Genomic DNA, 17686 nt, shown 5'->3' with positions numbered 1-17686 from the left:
AAGTGCTCTAACCAGCTATAAAATCCTATTTTAACACAATCAGTTGATGATAAAGCTGCTAAAGTAGGGAAGGCTCTGGTGCCTGGGGAGAGAAAAAGGGCTGGAGGCAAAGACATAAAATTGAATATGCAACTGGTACAATAAGGATGCCGAGATGCATACCTAGGCTTTCAGGTGAAGGATAAAAAAAAACAAATACACAAAAAACTAAATAAAAACCTCAAAAATGGGAATATTTTGTGACTACACCAGTTCACTCTTGGGATTGGCTTTTCCTAAAACAAAAAATCTTTATGCACTGCTTCTGTAAAATAGACCTCCAATTATTCCTAGTGTCAGCAAAGCCACCAGAGAAACCCACAGGGATGAGGGAACGTGGTTTTGTTGCCAAAAAGGGAAGTAAAAGACTGTGTCTGGGCTTCCTGATCTAGGGGCTGACAGTGATGGATAGGAAGGCTACAGCACCGGCATCCATCTCCATTCCCTGCCTGTGACGGCACCTTGGGAAGGGGCTGTGGGGGGAGCAGGTCGCCTGCCCAATGCTCAGGTTGGCGTCACCTGCTCTTGAGTGTCTGAGTGCTCCTGGTTTTGTCTCACAAAACACTTGGAATTTAAGGAACCATGCTTTTAAACCTGATATTAAATGCCATCCCTTTTACTTGTCCATCAAGGGCTTTCAGGGAAGAGATGCTGCTTAGTGACCCACGTTAACGGATGGGGCAGAAAACTGCAGGGTTGCAAGGCTATTGGCAGCCAAAAGAAAAAGAAGGAAGCTATTATTAATGACAAATGCTTCCCATTATCCTCAGGAACATCGCCTGGCCCTCTGGACACTGACTGGGAACACAGCTGTGACTGCTGCAGCCCCAACACGTTGATGGGACACAAATTAGACAGCAAGAATTTAGGGATGAAGGTGTTGCTGACAGTAAAATAAGGCACTGCTTGTGCTGCAACATAGGGTATAGCTGCAGCTTTTGGATGTGATGCATTGAGGAGCAAGCTGCTCTAGTGGAAGGTGTCCCTGCCCATGGCATGGGGCTGGAACTGGATGAGCTTTAAGGTCCCTTCCAACATAAACCAGCCTGGAATTCTATGATTAAACAGGGAACCTTCTCCCAGGCTATTCAGCTGAGTGCTGGAAACTGGCAAAAGCCATGAAAAATTTAAATATACTTCTTGCAAACACCAAAATCCTTACTGAGTGACCTCTCTCAGGTATAAAGTTCATCTCACTCTTGATGGGTGCAGCTGAACTAAAACACAACCAGTAACACCTTTTATAAAGAGTGGAAGAATATCTTTTGAGATTGTTAAGTGACAGATGATGAAGAAACCAACACAACTGATTTCACTGAGTTACAGAATCACAGAATCAATGGTTTGGGTTGGAAAGGACCTTAAGATTATCAGGTTCCAACCCCTGCGATGGGCAGGGACACCTTCCAGGAGACCAGGTTATCAGAGACAGGAAAAGCAAACTCACTGCTATTTAGGCAAGATACATCCCGAGCTGCAGCTCAACTGAGAGAAAGGCAGATATTTGGGGAAAAAAAACCACCACTTCCTCCAAAATAATTTATCAAGGATTTTATGAACTCTTCATCAACTCTGTCGAGTTCTGTGTTTTCCATAGCTGTGGTCACTATTCCATCCTAACATTAATGCCAATAGCAAATCCATCCTACTCATAGGGAGAGAGGTTCCTGTGCAGAAATGTGTTCACCTTGCTTTAGCTTAATTATTAAACTAGTCGTCAGGTTCATCCTGTATGTTTTTAGCCCTTTTATTGAGGAGGATAAAAAGCGACTTGAGGGAAATCTTCGGATTCCAGAGCTAATTCAGGTGCAAGATAGATGAGCAGAAAAGAGCAGGGCTGAGAGCAAAGCCGTGGTGCTGGCACCACAATGCTCCATGCACACCTCTGAAAGGATGTAGTCATTTTAGCACAAGACATCTCCATAACAGTAAGTTTGCAATAAGAGTTTGCTTTGAGAAAGAATTTCTCCATTCCTGGCGGTGTCCAAGTGCAGGCTGGACAGAGCCTTGGGTGCCATGGTTTAGTGTGAGGTGTCTCTGCCCATGGCAAGGGGTTGGAACTGGATGAGCTTAAGGTCCTTTCCAGCCCAAACTATTCTATGGTTCTATGATTCTGTAAGAATTCCCTGCAGCAGACAGAGAAGACAAACAGCTGAGGTCAGGAGAGGACCAGAACTTCTTAGGAACAGAAGCCCAATCACTGTTTTCAGAAAGAGGCATAAGCAAAGGGGATTTTTGTTAGTCCTCCGCATGTTTCACCCATTCCTACTTTTATAATGCTCCATCTCAAAAAGCAGGGATGGTCTGGAAATGTTCTTCTGGCCTCAAGCTGTGCCAGGGGAAGTTAAGGTTGGATACTAGGAAAAGCTTCTTCAACAAAAGGGTGCTCAGGCATTGATACAGGCTGCCCAGGGCAGTGCTGGAGTCACTGTCCCTGCAAGTGTTCAAAACCAAGGCCCTCAGTGACATGGGTCAGTGGTGGCCTTGGCAGTGCTGGGATAAAGGTCGGACTTGATGATCTTAAAGGTATTTTCCAACCTGGTTGAGTCTATGATTCTATTCTATACAAGCATGAAGGCTGTGTTACAGAGAAAAAGCAAGAGTAAAGCTTTCATCTCTTAGAATTGACGGGGCTACTCTGTCCCGAAGACATCACCAAGTGTCACTGTGCACAGTACCAGAGACCTTTGCAGAGGTTCACCAGCCCCAAATACTTGGCATCGCTAAGAGCCCTGGGGCTTGGGTCCTGACACACACACACACATGAGCAAAGTGGAATAAGGAAAAGGAGATGCTTTGGGTATCTTACGTTCGCACTCCTCCACGTCCAGGTTGAACTGCTGCAGGGCGCCCAGGGTCAGCTGCCGCACTTCGGCCTCCAGCAGCAGCTGCATCAGCGAGGTGGAGAGGTGCTTGCACGCCGACATGCACGCCGTCTGTGCCACCTTCCCCTGCGGAGCAAAGAGACGCTTGTATTAAAGCCATCAAGCACGATGGACAGGAGGAACTCCTCCAGACCAGGATATACCAGTCCAACACCTTCCACACGCCCCATCTGCTATGGAACCTTCACTCTTGCAATCACCGTCCTTAAAGGGAATCATCTTCCATTGCTACTAGTAGGATTAGACCTTGTGCCTAGAGTGCCAAGGAGTAGCTCAAATACAGGAGAACCCTGGTGTTTAGAGCTCTAGGCATCTCTCGTTATCGCATCCTAACATAAGCAAGACAACACACCATGGGTTTATTCAACATCCCACATAGATCGCCTGAAGTAACCTTGTTGAGAGATCAAAACAGTGCTGATGGCAATTCAAAACTCCAGTCTACAACTGAACCAGCGTCCACATATATTCCATACAGGAGTTTCAAATTCACTTTCCAACAGCAGAGGCTCATAGTTCAAGGTTTAGCCTTGCCTACAAGGGAGGAGAGAGCTGGGGCCACACTGCTGTGACAACAGTGACACCAGTATGAGGATACTGTTCAGCCCTTCCAGCACCAAGTGGCACCTTCCAGATGCCAACAGGGACTAAGGAGAAGGAAGCATCACAGCAAGGAGGTGACTGAAGAAGTCATTTGTATTGACATGGAAAGGATTGCTCCAATGGTCTGGGTAGTGGGGAATAACCTCAAGAACCTGGATGCATCCTGCACCCGCCTGCATCACAGGGAATGTGGTTTGCAGCCTTGAGAAGGACTTGGGGGTGTTGGGTGAGGAGAAGCTCCCCATGACCCAGCTTCAGTGAGCGCTTGAGCCCAGAACCCCCCCCATGTGCTGGGGTGCACCCCCAGAGCGTGAGCAGCAGCTCAGGGAGGGGATCCTGCCCCTCTGCTGTGCTCTGGGGAGACCCCCCCTGCAGTCCTGATCCAGCTCTGGGGCAGCAGCACAAGAGGGACGTGGAGCTGTTGGAGCGAGGCCAGAGGAGGCCATGGAGATGCTGCGAGGGCTGGAGCAGCTCTGCTCTGGAGCCAGGCTGAGAGAGCTGGGCTGGGGCAGCCTGGACAAGAGAAGGCTCCTCAAGGGGAGACCTTGGAGCCTTCTCCCAGTCTATCCCTAGTAGGAGGCAATTAAACAGCGGACTGACAGGGAGCAAGCCGCAGCTGAGGCTGCCACACAGGCAGAAACTACTTAAATCCCTCAAAACGCTCACATCGATAATGGAAGTATGCAAAGTGCTGAGTTTCAGATATAAAGGAATTTCAGAACAGCGTCAGCTAACAATTTCTGACACATTTTCTCTTAGCCATGATGGGCATCTTCCATTTTTGGGAATAACTGAAATCTCAAGCCATAAACCACAGGGACAGTTTGCAGCAAGAAGATTTACCCCAGGTAAGCCTTCCATTTCCCTATTGAGAAACCACTGCAAGGCAAGAAAAGAGTAATCAGGACAGATGACTTAATTTAAATGCTTGAATTTCTGAACTATGAACTCTGAAACAGCTGGTTTTCAATTTCAGCCCTGCATTGACACAACTGAACTGTCAGGTAGGAAGCCCAGGATGCCCCTAAGGACTGAGGATGTTTTAAGAAGAGTCATATTGAGAAAAGGAATGATGGTGGGGGTAGAGATAGGCTGTGACACAGGAAAAAAGGAGGTGGGTCCTCAGAAAGCTCTATCTCCTGTGAAAGGCCATAAGCAGGCTCAGGTATCTACACCCTGACCTGGTTAAACCATCAGCAACCAGGAGAGCTGCTACAAGAAGAGAGGGAAGCTGATGGAGAACTGAGGTCCTCCATAAAGACTTATAGATTCTTGAGACACCATGAGGGGACAGACCCTTCCAAGAGGTGCTGACTGGCCCATCCCAGGACGGCCAGAGGATGATGCTCTGCCCTGTAGAAATCTGGTCCTCCAGAGGAGCAAGCACACTGTGTTTAGTGAAGCACTTCAGAAAACCCAAAGGACCACTAAAGCCATTAAACAAACTCAGACCATCCCTCACAGCACCTACAAAAGAGGTTTCTTCTATTCTCACTGACTTAATTTTGCATCACGGCAGCAAGTCTCAGGGGTTAGAAGAGCCAACTCCCAGTGATGTAACCGCAAGCATCATTTAGGGGCACTGAACACATGGGGACATCTATTTTTCAACCTATTTCCAACCACTCATTCCTCTAGTCTTGCTGTGTGCCATCCAAAATGGACGGCAGGTAAGATTAGGGTAGGTAAAATTTGGCAGGTAAGATTGGCACAGGTCTGCAACATGTATTAAAGCCATAAACATGGGGAAATCCTTTGGCACAAGAGCACAGACTCATACAAACCTACCAGCTGATGCTGCAGGGAATGATTTGATGCTTGCATATATATCCTGTATTTCTGGATAATGGTGCTACCTGAAAACAGCTTCTGCAGGAGATTATGTGTTCAGATGCACACAAAAGGCTTTAACATGCCTTCTTGAAAACAAGGAGTGGCTTGGGAGAGCTCACTTCACAAACTGTATTTAGACTGGGATTACAGCGAGGGGGTTACACAGTGCTCCAAGCTGAGCATCACAAGTCTCATCACTGCAGCAAGGACAAATAAGCCAAGCACAGAATCACAGAACAGTCTGGGCTGGAAGGGACCTTCAAAGCTCATCCAGTCCAACCCCTGCAATGAGCAAGGGCATCTTCCCCTAGATCAGGCTGCCTAGAACCACATCCAGCCAGACCTTGAATATCCCCAGGGATGGCGCATCCACCACCTCCCTGGGCAATGTGTGCCAGTGTTTTATCCCCGCATTGTAGATGTTTGATGTATGTGCTGGGAAGGGTTTTTACCAGCTTTGCAAAGTTGTTTTGGATCTTCAGGCCACATTCATCTTCAGCAGGAGGGGAAAAAAAGCATTTCTTATTTAAAACAAAAAGAGCAGACCCATGCATTTCGGGGCAGGGTACTTCATCTCCGCTGCTCACAGCCGCTCCCAGGCTCCAGGAGCATTCATTACTCACCTCCAAACAAACATCTTTGCTAAAATCAAGATGAAACATGGCAACCATAAAGTTTAGCAGAGCCATAGGGTTATTTTTGCTTTTCATCATTTACTTGGGCACCTTCTGACACATTTGGTTATTTAAAACACTGCTCGTGCCAATTCCTCATCCCCAACCGCAGTGGGAAGCACGTTGCTACCTGACTGTGATTTTTCTTCATTACTTCCAACAGACACCTGAGATTTTGCTAAGACCAAGTAGTTTTCATAGAATCCCAGCCTGGTTTGGGTTGGAAGGGACCTTAAAGCTCATCCAGCTCCAACCCCTGCCACAGGCAGGGACCCCTTCCACTAGAGCAGCTTGCTCCAAGCCCCTGTGTCCAACCTGGCCTTGAGCACTGCCAGGGATGGGGCAGCCACAGCTTCTCTGGGCACCCTGTGCCAGCGCCTCAGCACCCTCCCAGGGAAGAGCTTCTGCCTAAGAGCTCATCTCAGTCTCCCCTCGGGCAGGTTCAAGCCATTCCCCTTGGCCTGTCCCTACATCCCTTGTCCCAAGCCTCTCTCCAGCTTTCCTGCAGCCCCTTCAGGCACTGGAGCTGCTCTCAGGTCTCCCCTTCAGGAGCCTTCTCTTGTCCAGGCTGCCCCAGCCCAGCTCTCTCAGCCTGGCTCCAGAGCAGAGCTGCTCCAGCCCTTGCAGCATCTCCATGGCCTCCTCTGGCCTCGCTCCAACAGCTCCACGTCCCTCTTGTGCTGCTGCCCCAGAGCTGGATCAGGACTGCAGGGGGGATCTCCCCAGAGCACAGCAGAGGGGCAGGATCCCCTCCCTGGACCTGGTGCTCACACTCTGGGGGTGTTAACATATTTGCTATTTTCAAAGCAAAGTCCCAGATGGAAGCAGAGAAAGAGAAACTCTGCAGCTATGTCCTGGGACCCTCACCCATGCTGAGCATCAGGGAGAAAGCTCCTTACATCTTGGAAGAGCATGGGAACATCCCAAGAAGTAGCTCACGCTTGCACATCAGGAAGAGCTTGCACAGAGGGCTGCAACCCTTGGAGAAGCCTTGGAGATGCTCACCCCAGAGGGAAGCCAACCCCAGGAAGGTTTTCTGCCCCACTGACAGAAATTTAAGAGGAACATCCTTCCTGCACATCCAGCAAGGGCCAGATCACCATATGCAGAGGAACCTAAAGGGTTACCTCCACCTGCAATAGCCATAGCAAACACCCTGCATGCATTCCTCTGGCCAGCCAGTCTGGCCTGAATAGAGAGCGAATGACAAGTGGCACCAGGAGGGTGTGAAGAAGAGCAAATAATTGAGCTGAAATGTCAAGTCAATAAGGTGAACCTGAGGAAGACGGGATGGAGAAAGTAATTTAATCATCAGGGCTTGACAGCACAACAGCTCTGTTGAGTCTCCACCACGAAAGCAGGGTGTAAGTGGTACTTTAGAACATCCTTTGCAAGCATTTTCTACCACAACTCGTTGCAGAGATTGTAAAGGGCATCCAACCAGGAGCAGCTTCTGGCTCACCTTTCCTTCCTCCTTCCTTTCCACACAGGATTTGGCCACAACCGAGACTTCTTTCACGTGCAAATGTGCACCGTGTCTTTGAAAACCCTGAAGCTGAATCTTCATCATGCCAGATGAGAACCTGACTTTTAATTTCCATTATTCTTAAGGTCTAAACACCTAAACCCCATTCTGCTCTAAAAAAGACTCAGTCTTTCGTCATAGGTTTAAGAACATCCAGATGCCTGACTGGTTGGATCCTACACTACTGGATGAAAGTCAAAAGTATATTCAGGTCTTTTTTCCCATTTTTTAAGCATTAATCCATTTTCACCTCATATTTACTATCAGAGGGCTTGGAGATGCCACAGGACTTTAAATAACTGTGCTAAATGCCTGGCTGGAGAAAAGAAGGTACCACCAGGGATGACCAGCATCTCACTCCCTGGGCACCAAGATTTAAAACCCTTCCAGAATGCACGCTTTTCATTCTCATAAATAAGACTGAACATAGCCTTATAAATAAGCCCAAACCTAGCCTTATAAATAAGACTGACCTAAACCTTTCCTGCCTCACCCCTACACTCAGCACAACAGATACCCACTTACAGCAGCTTCCAAACATCAATTTTACACAACTTCCCTACAAATACAGTGCTTGATAAGGAGCTGCTGCTGACAAGGAGAAAAGCCAGCACCAAGACACTGATATATCAGCATAATAAGCTGCTGCTGCAAGTGAAGAAGGTTGTTTGTATTCACACTTGGGACGGTTCGGGCTGCGCGCTGGCAGGTATCAAGTACATCCTCAGACCACAAGGTGCCCACCTTGGTTCTTTGGCGCTTATTGATGATTGTGGTTCAGTCCATAGCGTTATTTATTCTCCCCTCGGTTCATTTCTCAGCTTTCCTGCAGTGCTGGGATGCAGAGCCCCAGCTCAGCGCACCGACACGCGGAGAGGAGCCCATGATGGATGTGTTTTCCACCAGCTTCACCTCCTCCCGCAATCATTAACTGCACCACCCACAGCAGCGGTGTCAGGACATGCGCCTTGGCATGGAGACAGAGCAGGACGCCTCCGAGGTGTCAACCCTTCAATGGGCTGCTCCTAGACAACCCTGAGGTTCAGAGGAGCCGCCTCAGCTGGGACGGCTCAGACCTCATGCTGATGATTTTTGAGAGCACAAAGTGGAACCAGTGGCACTCCCAAAGGTTCTTCCCTTGCCAGCGCACTGGGAAATCACAGTTACATCCTGATTCCACCCCCTGTGGCTCCAAACCAGCTCAGTCCCCGCCCGGACTCCAGAAGTGCTTTACCTGCTCGAACACTGTGGTCCCTCCAGCTCAGGAACACTGTTACCTAAAGTGCAAGTTGAGATTTGGAGAGGAAGGCAAAGGGGGAGGAAGGAAGCCATGACCTGAGCTGCCTGCAAGAAGGCAGAAAACACTTTCAAGTCACCAACAGCTCATTTACCAACCTGACAGAAAACGGAGGAGCTTAAGATCTCACAAAGCGATTCCAGCAACACCTCTATAGCATCAGTCATTTATTTAAGACCTTTGCAAACCTCATTAAGGATAAACTGGATTTGCATCGGGAAGAACAAGGATCATGGGTAGAAGTTCACAGAGCTCAGTGGCCAAGACACTCAAGCGTCTGCCCAGCCAACGCCACCAGGCTCCAGCTTGGTCCAATTTCAGTAAAGTGAAGCAATTCTAAATACATTATTAGAGCAAAAGCCACGGTGTTTTGTTTTGGGGCTCAAACCGGTTTACAACCGTATTTCTGGCAATGAATGCCTGAAGTCCATGGCCTTTGATGCAACCGTTTGAAAGAAACATGGCCAGCAGGTCGAGGGAGGGGATTCTCCCCCTCTGCTGCACCCTGGGGAGACCCCCACCAGGAGTACTGTGTTTAGCCCTGGTGTCCCCAACACAAAGGCTTGGAGCAACTTCCTCTAGTGGAAGGTGGGGTTGGGACTGTTGGAACTTCAGTTTGAAGGTCCCTTCCAACCCAAACCATTCTATGGTTCCCTTTTCAGCTGGAGTTTGCAGTTGAGGCTTCCATGACACCTACCAAGGCAATGCTGCCTTCCTTGTTCCAAGACTTCCTCTGGACACACAAGTGGGACATCTAGAGAGGTTCACTGAGGCCATGCCAGCCAGTGAAAAGGCAGAGCCGAATCTCTAAAGCTCTCCCAAAGGCACAACTAAGGGGCACCTACCAGAGCGCATCACCATGGACCCACCAAGTCAATCACACTTGAGGGGCTCAGCTACAAAATCATCTCTTTGCATTGTATTTCATCCTTGGACAGCAGATGGAAGCCTCTGGTTTCCCAGGGGACGAGCAGCCACCATGGGGAAGGTCAGCACAGAGGCTCCGGAGCCGGCACTGCTCACGGTAGCACATTTTGGTTGAAAACAGCAAATATGTTAACAATTAGGGAAAGGAAACGCTGAAAAGCTGCCTTGTTAATTAAGGAACTTGCTATCAAAGGACTCATTAAAAGCTACTGCAACGGAATGGTTGTTAAAATAAATACCCATTAATCTTCACGTGCAATCAGGAATACGCTGCCACTGGCGATGAGAAAGGGGGCTCCTCAGCACACACCTACCACTGCCAAAGCCATGGTGATGGCATGAAGCAGCAACAGCCACCAACTGGGGGGTCCCAAAGAGACCCTGGTCCAAGGGGCACCATCCCACCACCCTGCAGAAGCACTTCTGGCTTCGTGAAGGAGGAACCTGCTTTGCGCTTGGTCAAAATGAGGTGCGATGTGGTCACTGAAATGCAAACAAAAGTCCTGTTGTAGCACTGGGAATGCTTCCACCAACTCACCAAAGAGTTAATGTGACACTTCCATGGAAAACAAGGCCTGACGGGTTTCAAATGGTCTCAGTTTCCAATTAGTTTTGTGCTACCGACAGGATTTCTTCTTAATCTGCAAGAAGCCCTGGGATTGATGTGATTGAATGTATTTAGACGTGCAAATCCATGGACTCCAGACAACAGAAAAGTGAGCCAAAAAATCAGAATTCCTCAATATTAAATGACCACTTTCCTATAAACACCACAAGTTGTCCCAATAACACTGAATTTGCTCCAATTCAATAACGCAATACTGAGGTTAATTCCAGCATCCATGCTTTCTGTGTAGGCACGGATGAAGACATCAGACCCTACAGATCCCATGACTTAATCTCCCACCCTGGATGTTTCTCAACTGTCCTTGCTGCCAGCAGCACTGGAGCTCCAAAGCTCACTAAAACATGGGCAACACCACAAAACCAACTCTGCTAACTCCTGAGTTCCCTGGCTCTTCCATGCCATCCAGGTTCTTAACACCATCCTGATGCATATTTTATTGCCTTTTCTTAAGAACCATTGCTCTGCAGTCACTGAAGATGGTAAAAAACCCCAAACCATTAACCCAGATACATTAACACTTCCCAAACAGTCAAAACAAGTGTACAATGAGTACTTTGCTGGATTTAAGAGTTTTACTTGAAAAACAAATAAACCACTCATTAATTGCCCAGAAATCCATTTTCAATCTTGACAAAGTGGTTTTGTGAAGGTTTGGGGTTTTTTTTTTTGCTGTTGTTTTGGATTGGGGATCTTTTGCTTAAAAAACCTTTGGATCTGCACTCAGTATCTTGGAAATTAAAGTGACTTTATCCAGAACAAAGTGTTCCAGGAACAACAAGTGGGAGCCCTGAGCAAAATGGATCAAGAAGACCTGAGCTGACCAAGCCTATAGCTGGTGCATCAATGTCACTCCATGGAGGGTGGTCTCCAAAGATGCCCCCTCTGAAGGCAGGAGGTCAGCTGCCATCAATGACCAACTTGGCCATACCAGCCTCTATGGGTGAACCTCTGATGGGGTGGAGTAGCAATGGAACAGGGAGTGTGGTCCAAAACCAAAGTTTGTAACCTACACATCCACAGGATGGGATCACACGGACCCAAGTGGAGGGACAAGGGCAGGGCAGCCTCCTAAACCGATGTCCCCTTTTTAGTGGCCTTGGAGCACTGAGGAGCTTGATGGAAAGCAGAGAAAACACCTGCCCTAGTGTTTAAAAGAGAGATGATCTGGAGGACTGCACTTAAACCAAGACCAGATTAAGGCACAAGAAGGGAAGCATCCACATGGAGTTAAAACACAAAAGCACAAGCGTCAAATCACTGCACAAAGAAAACTTCATTTTTCTAAGAAGTTTTATGTTTAATATAAAAGAAGAATCAACACAGTGTCTTTATCCAGGGTATGATGAGACTCATCAAGTGTTATACTGTGAGACAACACCACACATCCCAGGAAATCAAATCCACCCCTAAAAGTATTAACTTCAGAATAGGTATCAAGAGAGCAACTCTTAATTATTAATCCTATTTACTTGGCTTTGCAGTACCCTTATTAAGAAGAAATCACTTTTTCCTCCCAAAATCATTAGTACTATGGAAAGAGGATGAGAGCAGACCAGCTCCTGGGTTTCCAGCAGGCAACGTGCTACGGGCTCAGCCCTGTCACTCTGCATTAGAAGTAGCCCACGTGAGTCATGAGGGGTGACTGATGTGCAAACGTTAATGGTCACTTATTGATTTCAGCCACTGTCAAGCTCCATATTCGATCTCTGGCTCCATGAAGTCATCCCAGGAGCTCAACACTGAAGCCAGTGTGTTGACTTAATGGACTTGGAGACTGGCACCAAGCTACAAGTTGACATTCAGGTGGTTTTGGAATTTGCCAAGGAAAAGAAGAAGAAACCTTCCAGTCAACAAGAGAAGGTCAGCGATGAGCAATGCCTGTGGTTCAGGGCTCCTGACCACAGAGCAATGCCTGTTGGGGAAAGGGATGCTCTCAGCTTTGGACCCTCATCAGGTCTTCATATTACTTGGCAGTTAAAGGTTAAAGGTTTCCCAATGAAAAGGAGAGGCAACGACTGCACACACATTACTCTGAGGAAGGCATTTCGGACTCAATGCATGGCTGGGACCTACTGGAATGATGGCATTGCCTTTGTGTCAACAGCTTCCCTTCCAACAGCTACAAAATCCATCCTGCTACTCCAGCGAACTGGAGAGCCATCCGTGGTTAACCAGGAATAAGAAGGGCCTCTTTTTCCTCAGGATCTGCCATGCCAGAAGTGACCAAATAAATGACAGCTTCTGGTTTAGAAGAAGGAGTGATGCCCTGTGCAGGATGAGCTGCAGGCCTTGCTCCCCTCCCCTCTATAACTGATTACTGAGGCTGGGAGCAGGGCAAGCTGTAGTCATCTATGGAAGAAGCTTCAGTGCCATTAGCAAATCACCATATCTAAACAGACTGTCACCTCTGAGATACTCTCGTAGCCTTATCTGAGTAAAAGTGGGATTTTGGACTTCTGATGACTTTGACCACCCCTCTATCGCCTCTCTACAAGTGCCTGACAGGAGGATGGAGCCAGGAGGGGCTGGGCTCTGCTCCCAAGGAACAAGGGATGGGACAAGAGGAACCGGCCTCAAGCTGCCCCAGGGCAGGTTTAGATGGAGCTGAGGAACAATTCCTGCCCCAGAGGGTGCTCAGGCATTGGAACAGGCTGCCCAGGGCAGGGCTGCAGGCACCGGCCCTGCAAGTGTTCACACAGCGTGGAGACGAGGCCTCAGTGCCATGGGGTAGTGGTGGCCTTGGCAGTGATGGGGAATGCTTGGACTGGATGAGCTTAAAGGGCTTTTCCAACCTGGTTGATTCTATGATTCTATCACACAACAGTTTGAAGAGACAGCCTTCCACCACTGAAATATCACCAGAGCAAACCTACGGAGAGCAGTACCTTAAAGCAGTGCCAACGAACAGAACTTGAGTGCAATCTGTGCCGTGCAAAGACCCACTCACCTGGAAAGCTGGTGGCATCCGAAGCGCTAAAAGAGCAGTTGCTCCAACCATCCCCTGACTGGAGCAGGACTGGTTTCAAACTCACACGAAAGCTGAGCACAAGCCCGTGTCTGAGTGGCTGCCTTCCAGAGGTATTTAACCAAACCGACGGGGTGTCATTTTCTGAAGTAAACATTTACCACTTCTCTTCTATTTTGAGCATTAAAGGGAAAACAGGCTGTCACAGATACGGCAGCAAGACAAACACATGGCAAAGCTGAACTCCCACCAGAAGCTTAGAGACAACCAGTCAAAGGAAAAAGAAAAGGGGGGGGGGGAAGCAAATACAGCAATTATCCTCACCACACACAAAATAAACCAGGCAGTTACAGCAGCCACTGCAGCCTGATACAAAACCTCTCACATTCCACTAAAAGAGGGAAAACCGAAACAGTTTGGCTGTGTTGAAGATGCCCAAGGTCAACAGCTGGAGGCTATTTTGGCTGAAGCTGGTGGGAGACTCCAGGCTGTCAGCAGCAGAAATCACTGACAGTCACAACCAGCTCCAACAGACAGATCTGAAAGGGCTTGGCTTTTTTCCAAATAACCTTATTTAATTTGCTTTAAGGTTTTTCGGTCTTTAACCAAATGACACTTAATTTGTGCAATAACCAGCTCCCTGGCCAGGTTTTTCCTGCACAGAATGGTTTTCATTTGAAAGGACCTTAAAGCTCCTCCAGTTAGAACCCCCTGCCACAGGCAGGGACCCCTTCCACTAGAGCAGCTTGCTCCAAGCCCCTGTGTCCAACCTGGCCTTGAACACTGCCAGGGATGGGGCAGCCACAGCTTCTCTGGGCACCCTGTGCCAGCGCCTCAGCACCCTCCCAGGGAAGAACTTCTTCTTTATCTCTAACCTGAACTTCCCCTGTTTCAGTTTGAACCCATCACCCCTTGTCCTATCACTACAGTCCCTAATGAAGAGTCCCTCCCCACCATCCCTGTAGCCTCCTTCACACACTGAAAGCTGCTCTGAGGTCTCCACGCAGCCTTCTCTTCTCCATGCTGAACAGCCCCAATGTTCTCAGCCTGTCTCCATACAGGAGGTGCTCCAGATCATCCTCGTGGCCTCCTTTAGGCTTGCTCCCACACTTCAAGAGGAGCTTGATTTGCACCTACTCACTTACAAGCAGAAGCCAAAGCACAACTGAAAGGTTTGTAACCACACGAGAGGATCTAGGGTGAGAGCATGCACAGGAACACAAGATTTTTCCCTCACTTTGACTGTGCTGTCAGAATCCACAAGCAACTTCACCCATTTCTTAAGTAAGAAAACAAATAGAAGGAAGGGCAGGGGGTGGAGAAGGGAAGTACCACGGGATGCAGAAGCTACACTGGGCACAGGCCAGTTTCTTTGAAGCCTTATGGAAGCACATAACCAGGCAGAGGTCTATTGCAGAAGCTCATGAGTTTGCAGCAAAGCTGGGAAGCTGCTGTTTGAGGTTTTTTTCTTGCATACACACATATGCAACCCCCCCCCAGGAAACACAGATTCCAAGATCTGTGCCTTTTTTCCTTGCAAACCATCCAAATGCGTGGCAGGGTATTTTTAATTAACCACTTTTTAAGTGTCTATAGCATGGAATGAGTTGTGTGCAGAGCCTGATTCACCCACAATGAGCAGCTGGAGCATCCAGCTGCCGGCTGGTCTCCGAGATGCTCCGGAGATCTGCTCAAGGACCTTCACATTGGATGCGGGACACTGTGAGGTGTGCAACAGCTTCACGCTTTGGGAAATACCCGCTTTATTCTTGTTAGCCACTTGATTTAACTGTAGACACCCATTAATCACGTAACCGTCTTATCTCAACTTTCCCACCAGGATGGAGGTTTAGCATCAAACTCCCGTTCCATGCCTGCTGCTTGCTGCTGCTTTCTATCCATTTCCATGATACTGTCATTCTATACATGATGCTCTTTTTTAAGGAATACATGATAAAAAAGCCCCATTTACCCACTCTCTAAATACTCGGCGCTGCAAATTCCTGCGCCGGCTTCTTGCGGCATCAGGAGACAGGGAGGTGCCGGGGCCAGAAGGGAAACAGCTGCCAGAACCCACGCAAAACCCAAAATACATGGACAGAGCACGTCATGACAGCTCAAACCGCTTCTCCTTCCCCCAGAAGGTATCTCCACAACGTGGCTCAACATCCCTGGCTCAGCAGCAGGAGTTGCACCATTGACCGAACTGAACAGACGCTGGGCTTCCAACTTGCCACGGTGGCAGTTTGGCAGCCTTCCCCCCCCCAGCTGAAATCTTCATTTCAGTGCATTTCAGAGCAAACATGAGCAGCACACTGAGAAAGGATGGTGCTGTAGATGCACTGAAACCCCAAAGAGGAGATGGCCACCCATGGACCCACTGGGTGGGCTTGGACCTTGTTTGATCAAAGCCCTGGCTTGATCACAGAATCATCAAGGTTAGAAGGAACCCCTAGAGATCCAATCCAACCCAAAGCAGGTTACATAGGAACATGCCCAGGCTGGTTTTGAATGTCTCCAAAGAGGGAGACTGACAACCTCTCTGGGCAGCCTGTTCTAATGCTCTGCCATCCTCAATGTAAAGAGGTTGTTCCTCACGATGAGGTGAAATTTCTTGTGTTTTAGTTTATGGCCATTGCTCCTCATCCTGTCACTGAGCACCACTGAAAAGAGACTGGTACCATCCACCTGGCACCTGCCTTTGAGATTCTGATCTGCATTGATGAGATCCCCTTTAGTCCGCTCTTCTCTGGACTAATTAGGCTCAGCTCCTGCAATCTCTCCTCATAAGAATGATGCTCCAAACCCCTGATCATCCTTGATCATCACTGGCGCTCCTCAATCTTCTCCTCCTCCCATGCTCACTACTTTGGTCTCCACAAAGACAGAATAACAGAGTCCCAGGCTGGTTTGGGTTGGAAGGGAGCTTAAAACTCCTCCAGCTCCAACCCCTGCCATGGGCAGGGACCCCTTCCACTAGAGCAGCTTGCTCCAAGCCCCTGTGTCCAACCTGGCCTTGAACACTGCCAGGGATGGGGCAGCCACAGCGTTCTTAGGCAATCTGTTCCAGTGCCTCACCACTCTCACAGTAAAGAATTTCTTCCTTATATCTAATTTCATTCTAAGATCATTCACCTCTGAAGAAGACACCAAGACCTTCAAGAAGAGGTGTCAAGGAAAAAAACACGGTGCTCCACAGTGGAACATCTCAGCCCGCAAAGGAATTACATCCATAAATAACCTGCTCTAACAAGTCTTTGTGTACACAAGAAGCACGAAGTAGCCTCAGTTTTTCTCAGTCCTATTTCTGCCTCCTAACACGGGGTGAGGCTCTCTCCTGATCCCTGTGTCCATGGGCTGGGACTCTCCAAGTTACTTGACACAAACCAGAGCCATGCCCTGACCATGATGGGAGCGTGTGGCTCCACAACCAGAATGAACAAGAAGAAAAAAGTATATAAATGACATATTTCATCCTCCTCTTTTGTGGCTTTTATTTTCTTTCATATTCGCTTTGGGAATAACATTCTTTCCATTGGGAAGAGCCTGATTTTTCCATTAAATACAAAGCAGCTGCCATTTTGGAAACAAAAAGTTGATTAAATACAGATCTTTTATATATTCTTCCCTAACGTATGAAGTACTAGAGCCATGCTTCTTTCTGCTGATTTATCAGGGAAGAGCATCTGCCAACTATGGCAGTGGGAAGACTTAAAGAAAGTTAATGGAATTGCTTCATCTTTGCTATATAGTTTCATCATTCTAATTGGATGTTATAAATAAAAGGGGAAAGATCTCAAGGCTTGGAGCACAGCAGCGGCGCCCCGACACACTGACACCAAGGGTTTCTCAACCCTTTGCACACACAGGGATGCTCCAGATTCCCTGTTTACGCAGATTCCTGCTTGCTGGGATGCTCAGGCAAGGGTCGGCACGTTGCTGTGACGTACGGCCGCCAGTTGGAAACGCAACTCATACATGACTTAAGGCCCAGATGTTGAACAGACTGGGAAAAGGATGACTTCAAAACAAAAGACAAGACTAAAAACCAAAACCCACCCACTCCGTTTCCACTTCATGAGCCACCAACGCCCGATTCAGGAGATACTCTTATTTTCCAAGCAGAGCTGATTCCTGAGTGACCAACACAACCTACATACAAAACTGCAGCTTGTTTTATATTTTCCCCCAAACCAAACCCTACATTGAACGACTGGTTTCAATATTTAGTTGTTATATAGTTTAAAAATAGAGAGAAGAAAAAGACGGATGGTCAATGCCATAGAATTACAGTTACCTTGGGTTATAAT

The 17686-nt window shown here is 48.0% G+C and overlaps 1 protein-coding gene across 8 annotated transcripts in view; it reads right to left on the bottom strand.

Moving 5' to 3' along the window:
• The window catches only part of EXOC6B (exocyst complex component 6B), a 292989-nt gene that overhangs the window by 80026 nt on the left and 195277 nt on the right, over nucleotides 1–17686 (bottom strand). For all 8 annotated transcript variants that reach the window (XR_009741213.1, XM_061440962.1, XM_061440965.1 and 5 more), the window contains one exon: nucleotides 2849–2990. Coding sequence is in view for 7 of the 8 variants with exons in the window: in XM_061440962.1 (XP_061296946.1) it covers nucleotides 2849–2990 (142 nt within the window). In the remaining variant the exon portion in view is untranslated. The remainder of the gene's footprint in view (nucleotides 1–2848; nucleotides 2991–17686) is intronic.

The sequence above is a fragment of the Pezoporus flaviventris genome, unplaced genomic scaffold (genome assembly GCF_033815535.1).
Source record: "Pezoporus flaviventris isolate CSIRO_AGI_PZ_B2104156 unplaced genomic scaffold, CSIRO_AGI_Pfla_v1 ptg000188l, whole genome shotgun sequence".
Taxonomy (NCBI): domain Eukaryota; kingdom Metazoa; phylum Chordata; class Aves; order Psittaciformes; family Psittacidae; genus Pezoporus; species Pezoporus flaviventris.
This window is presented reverse-complemented; position numbering and strand designations above follow the sequence as displayed.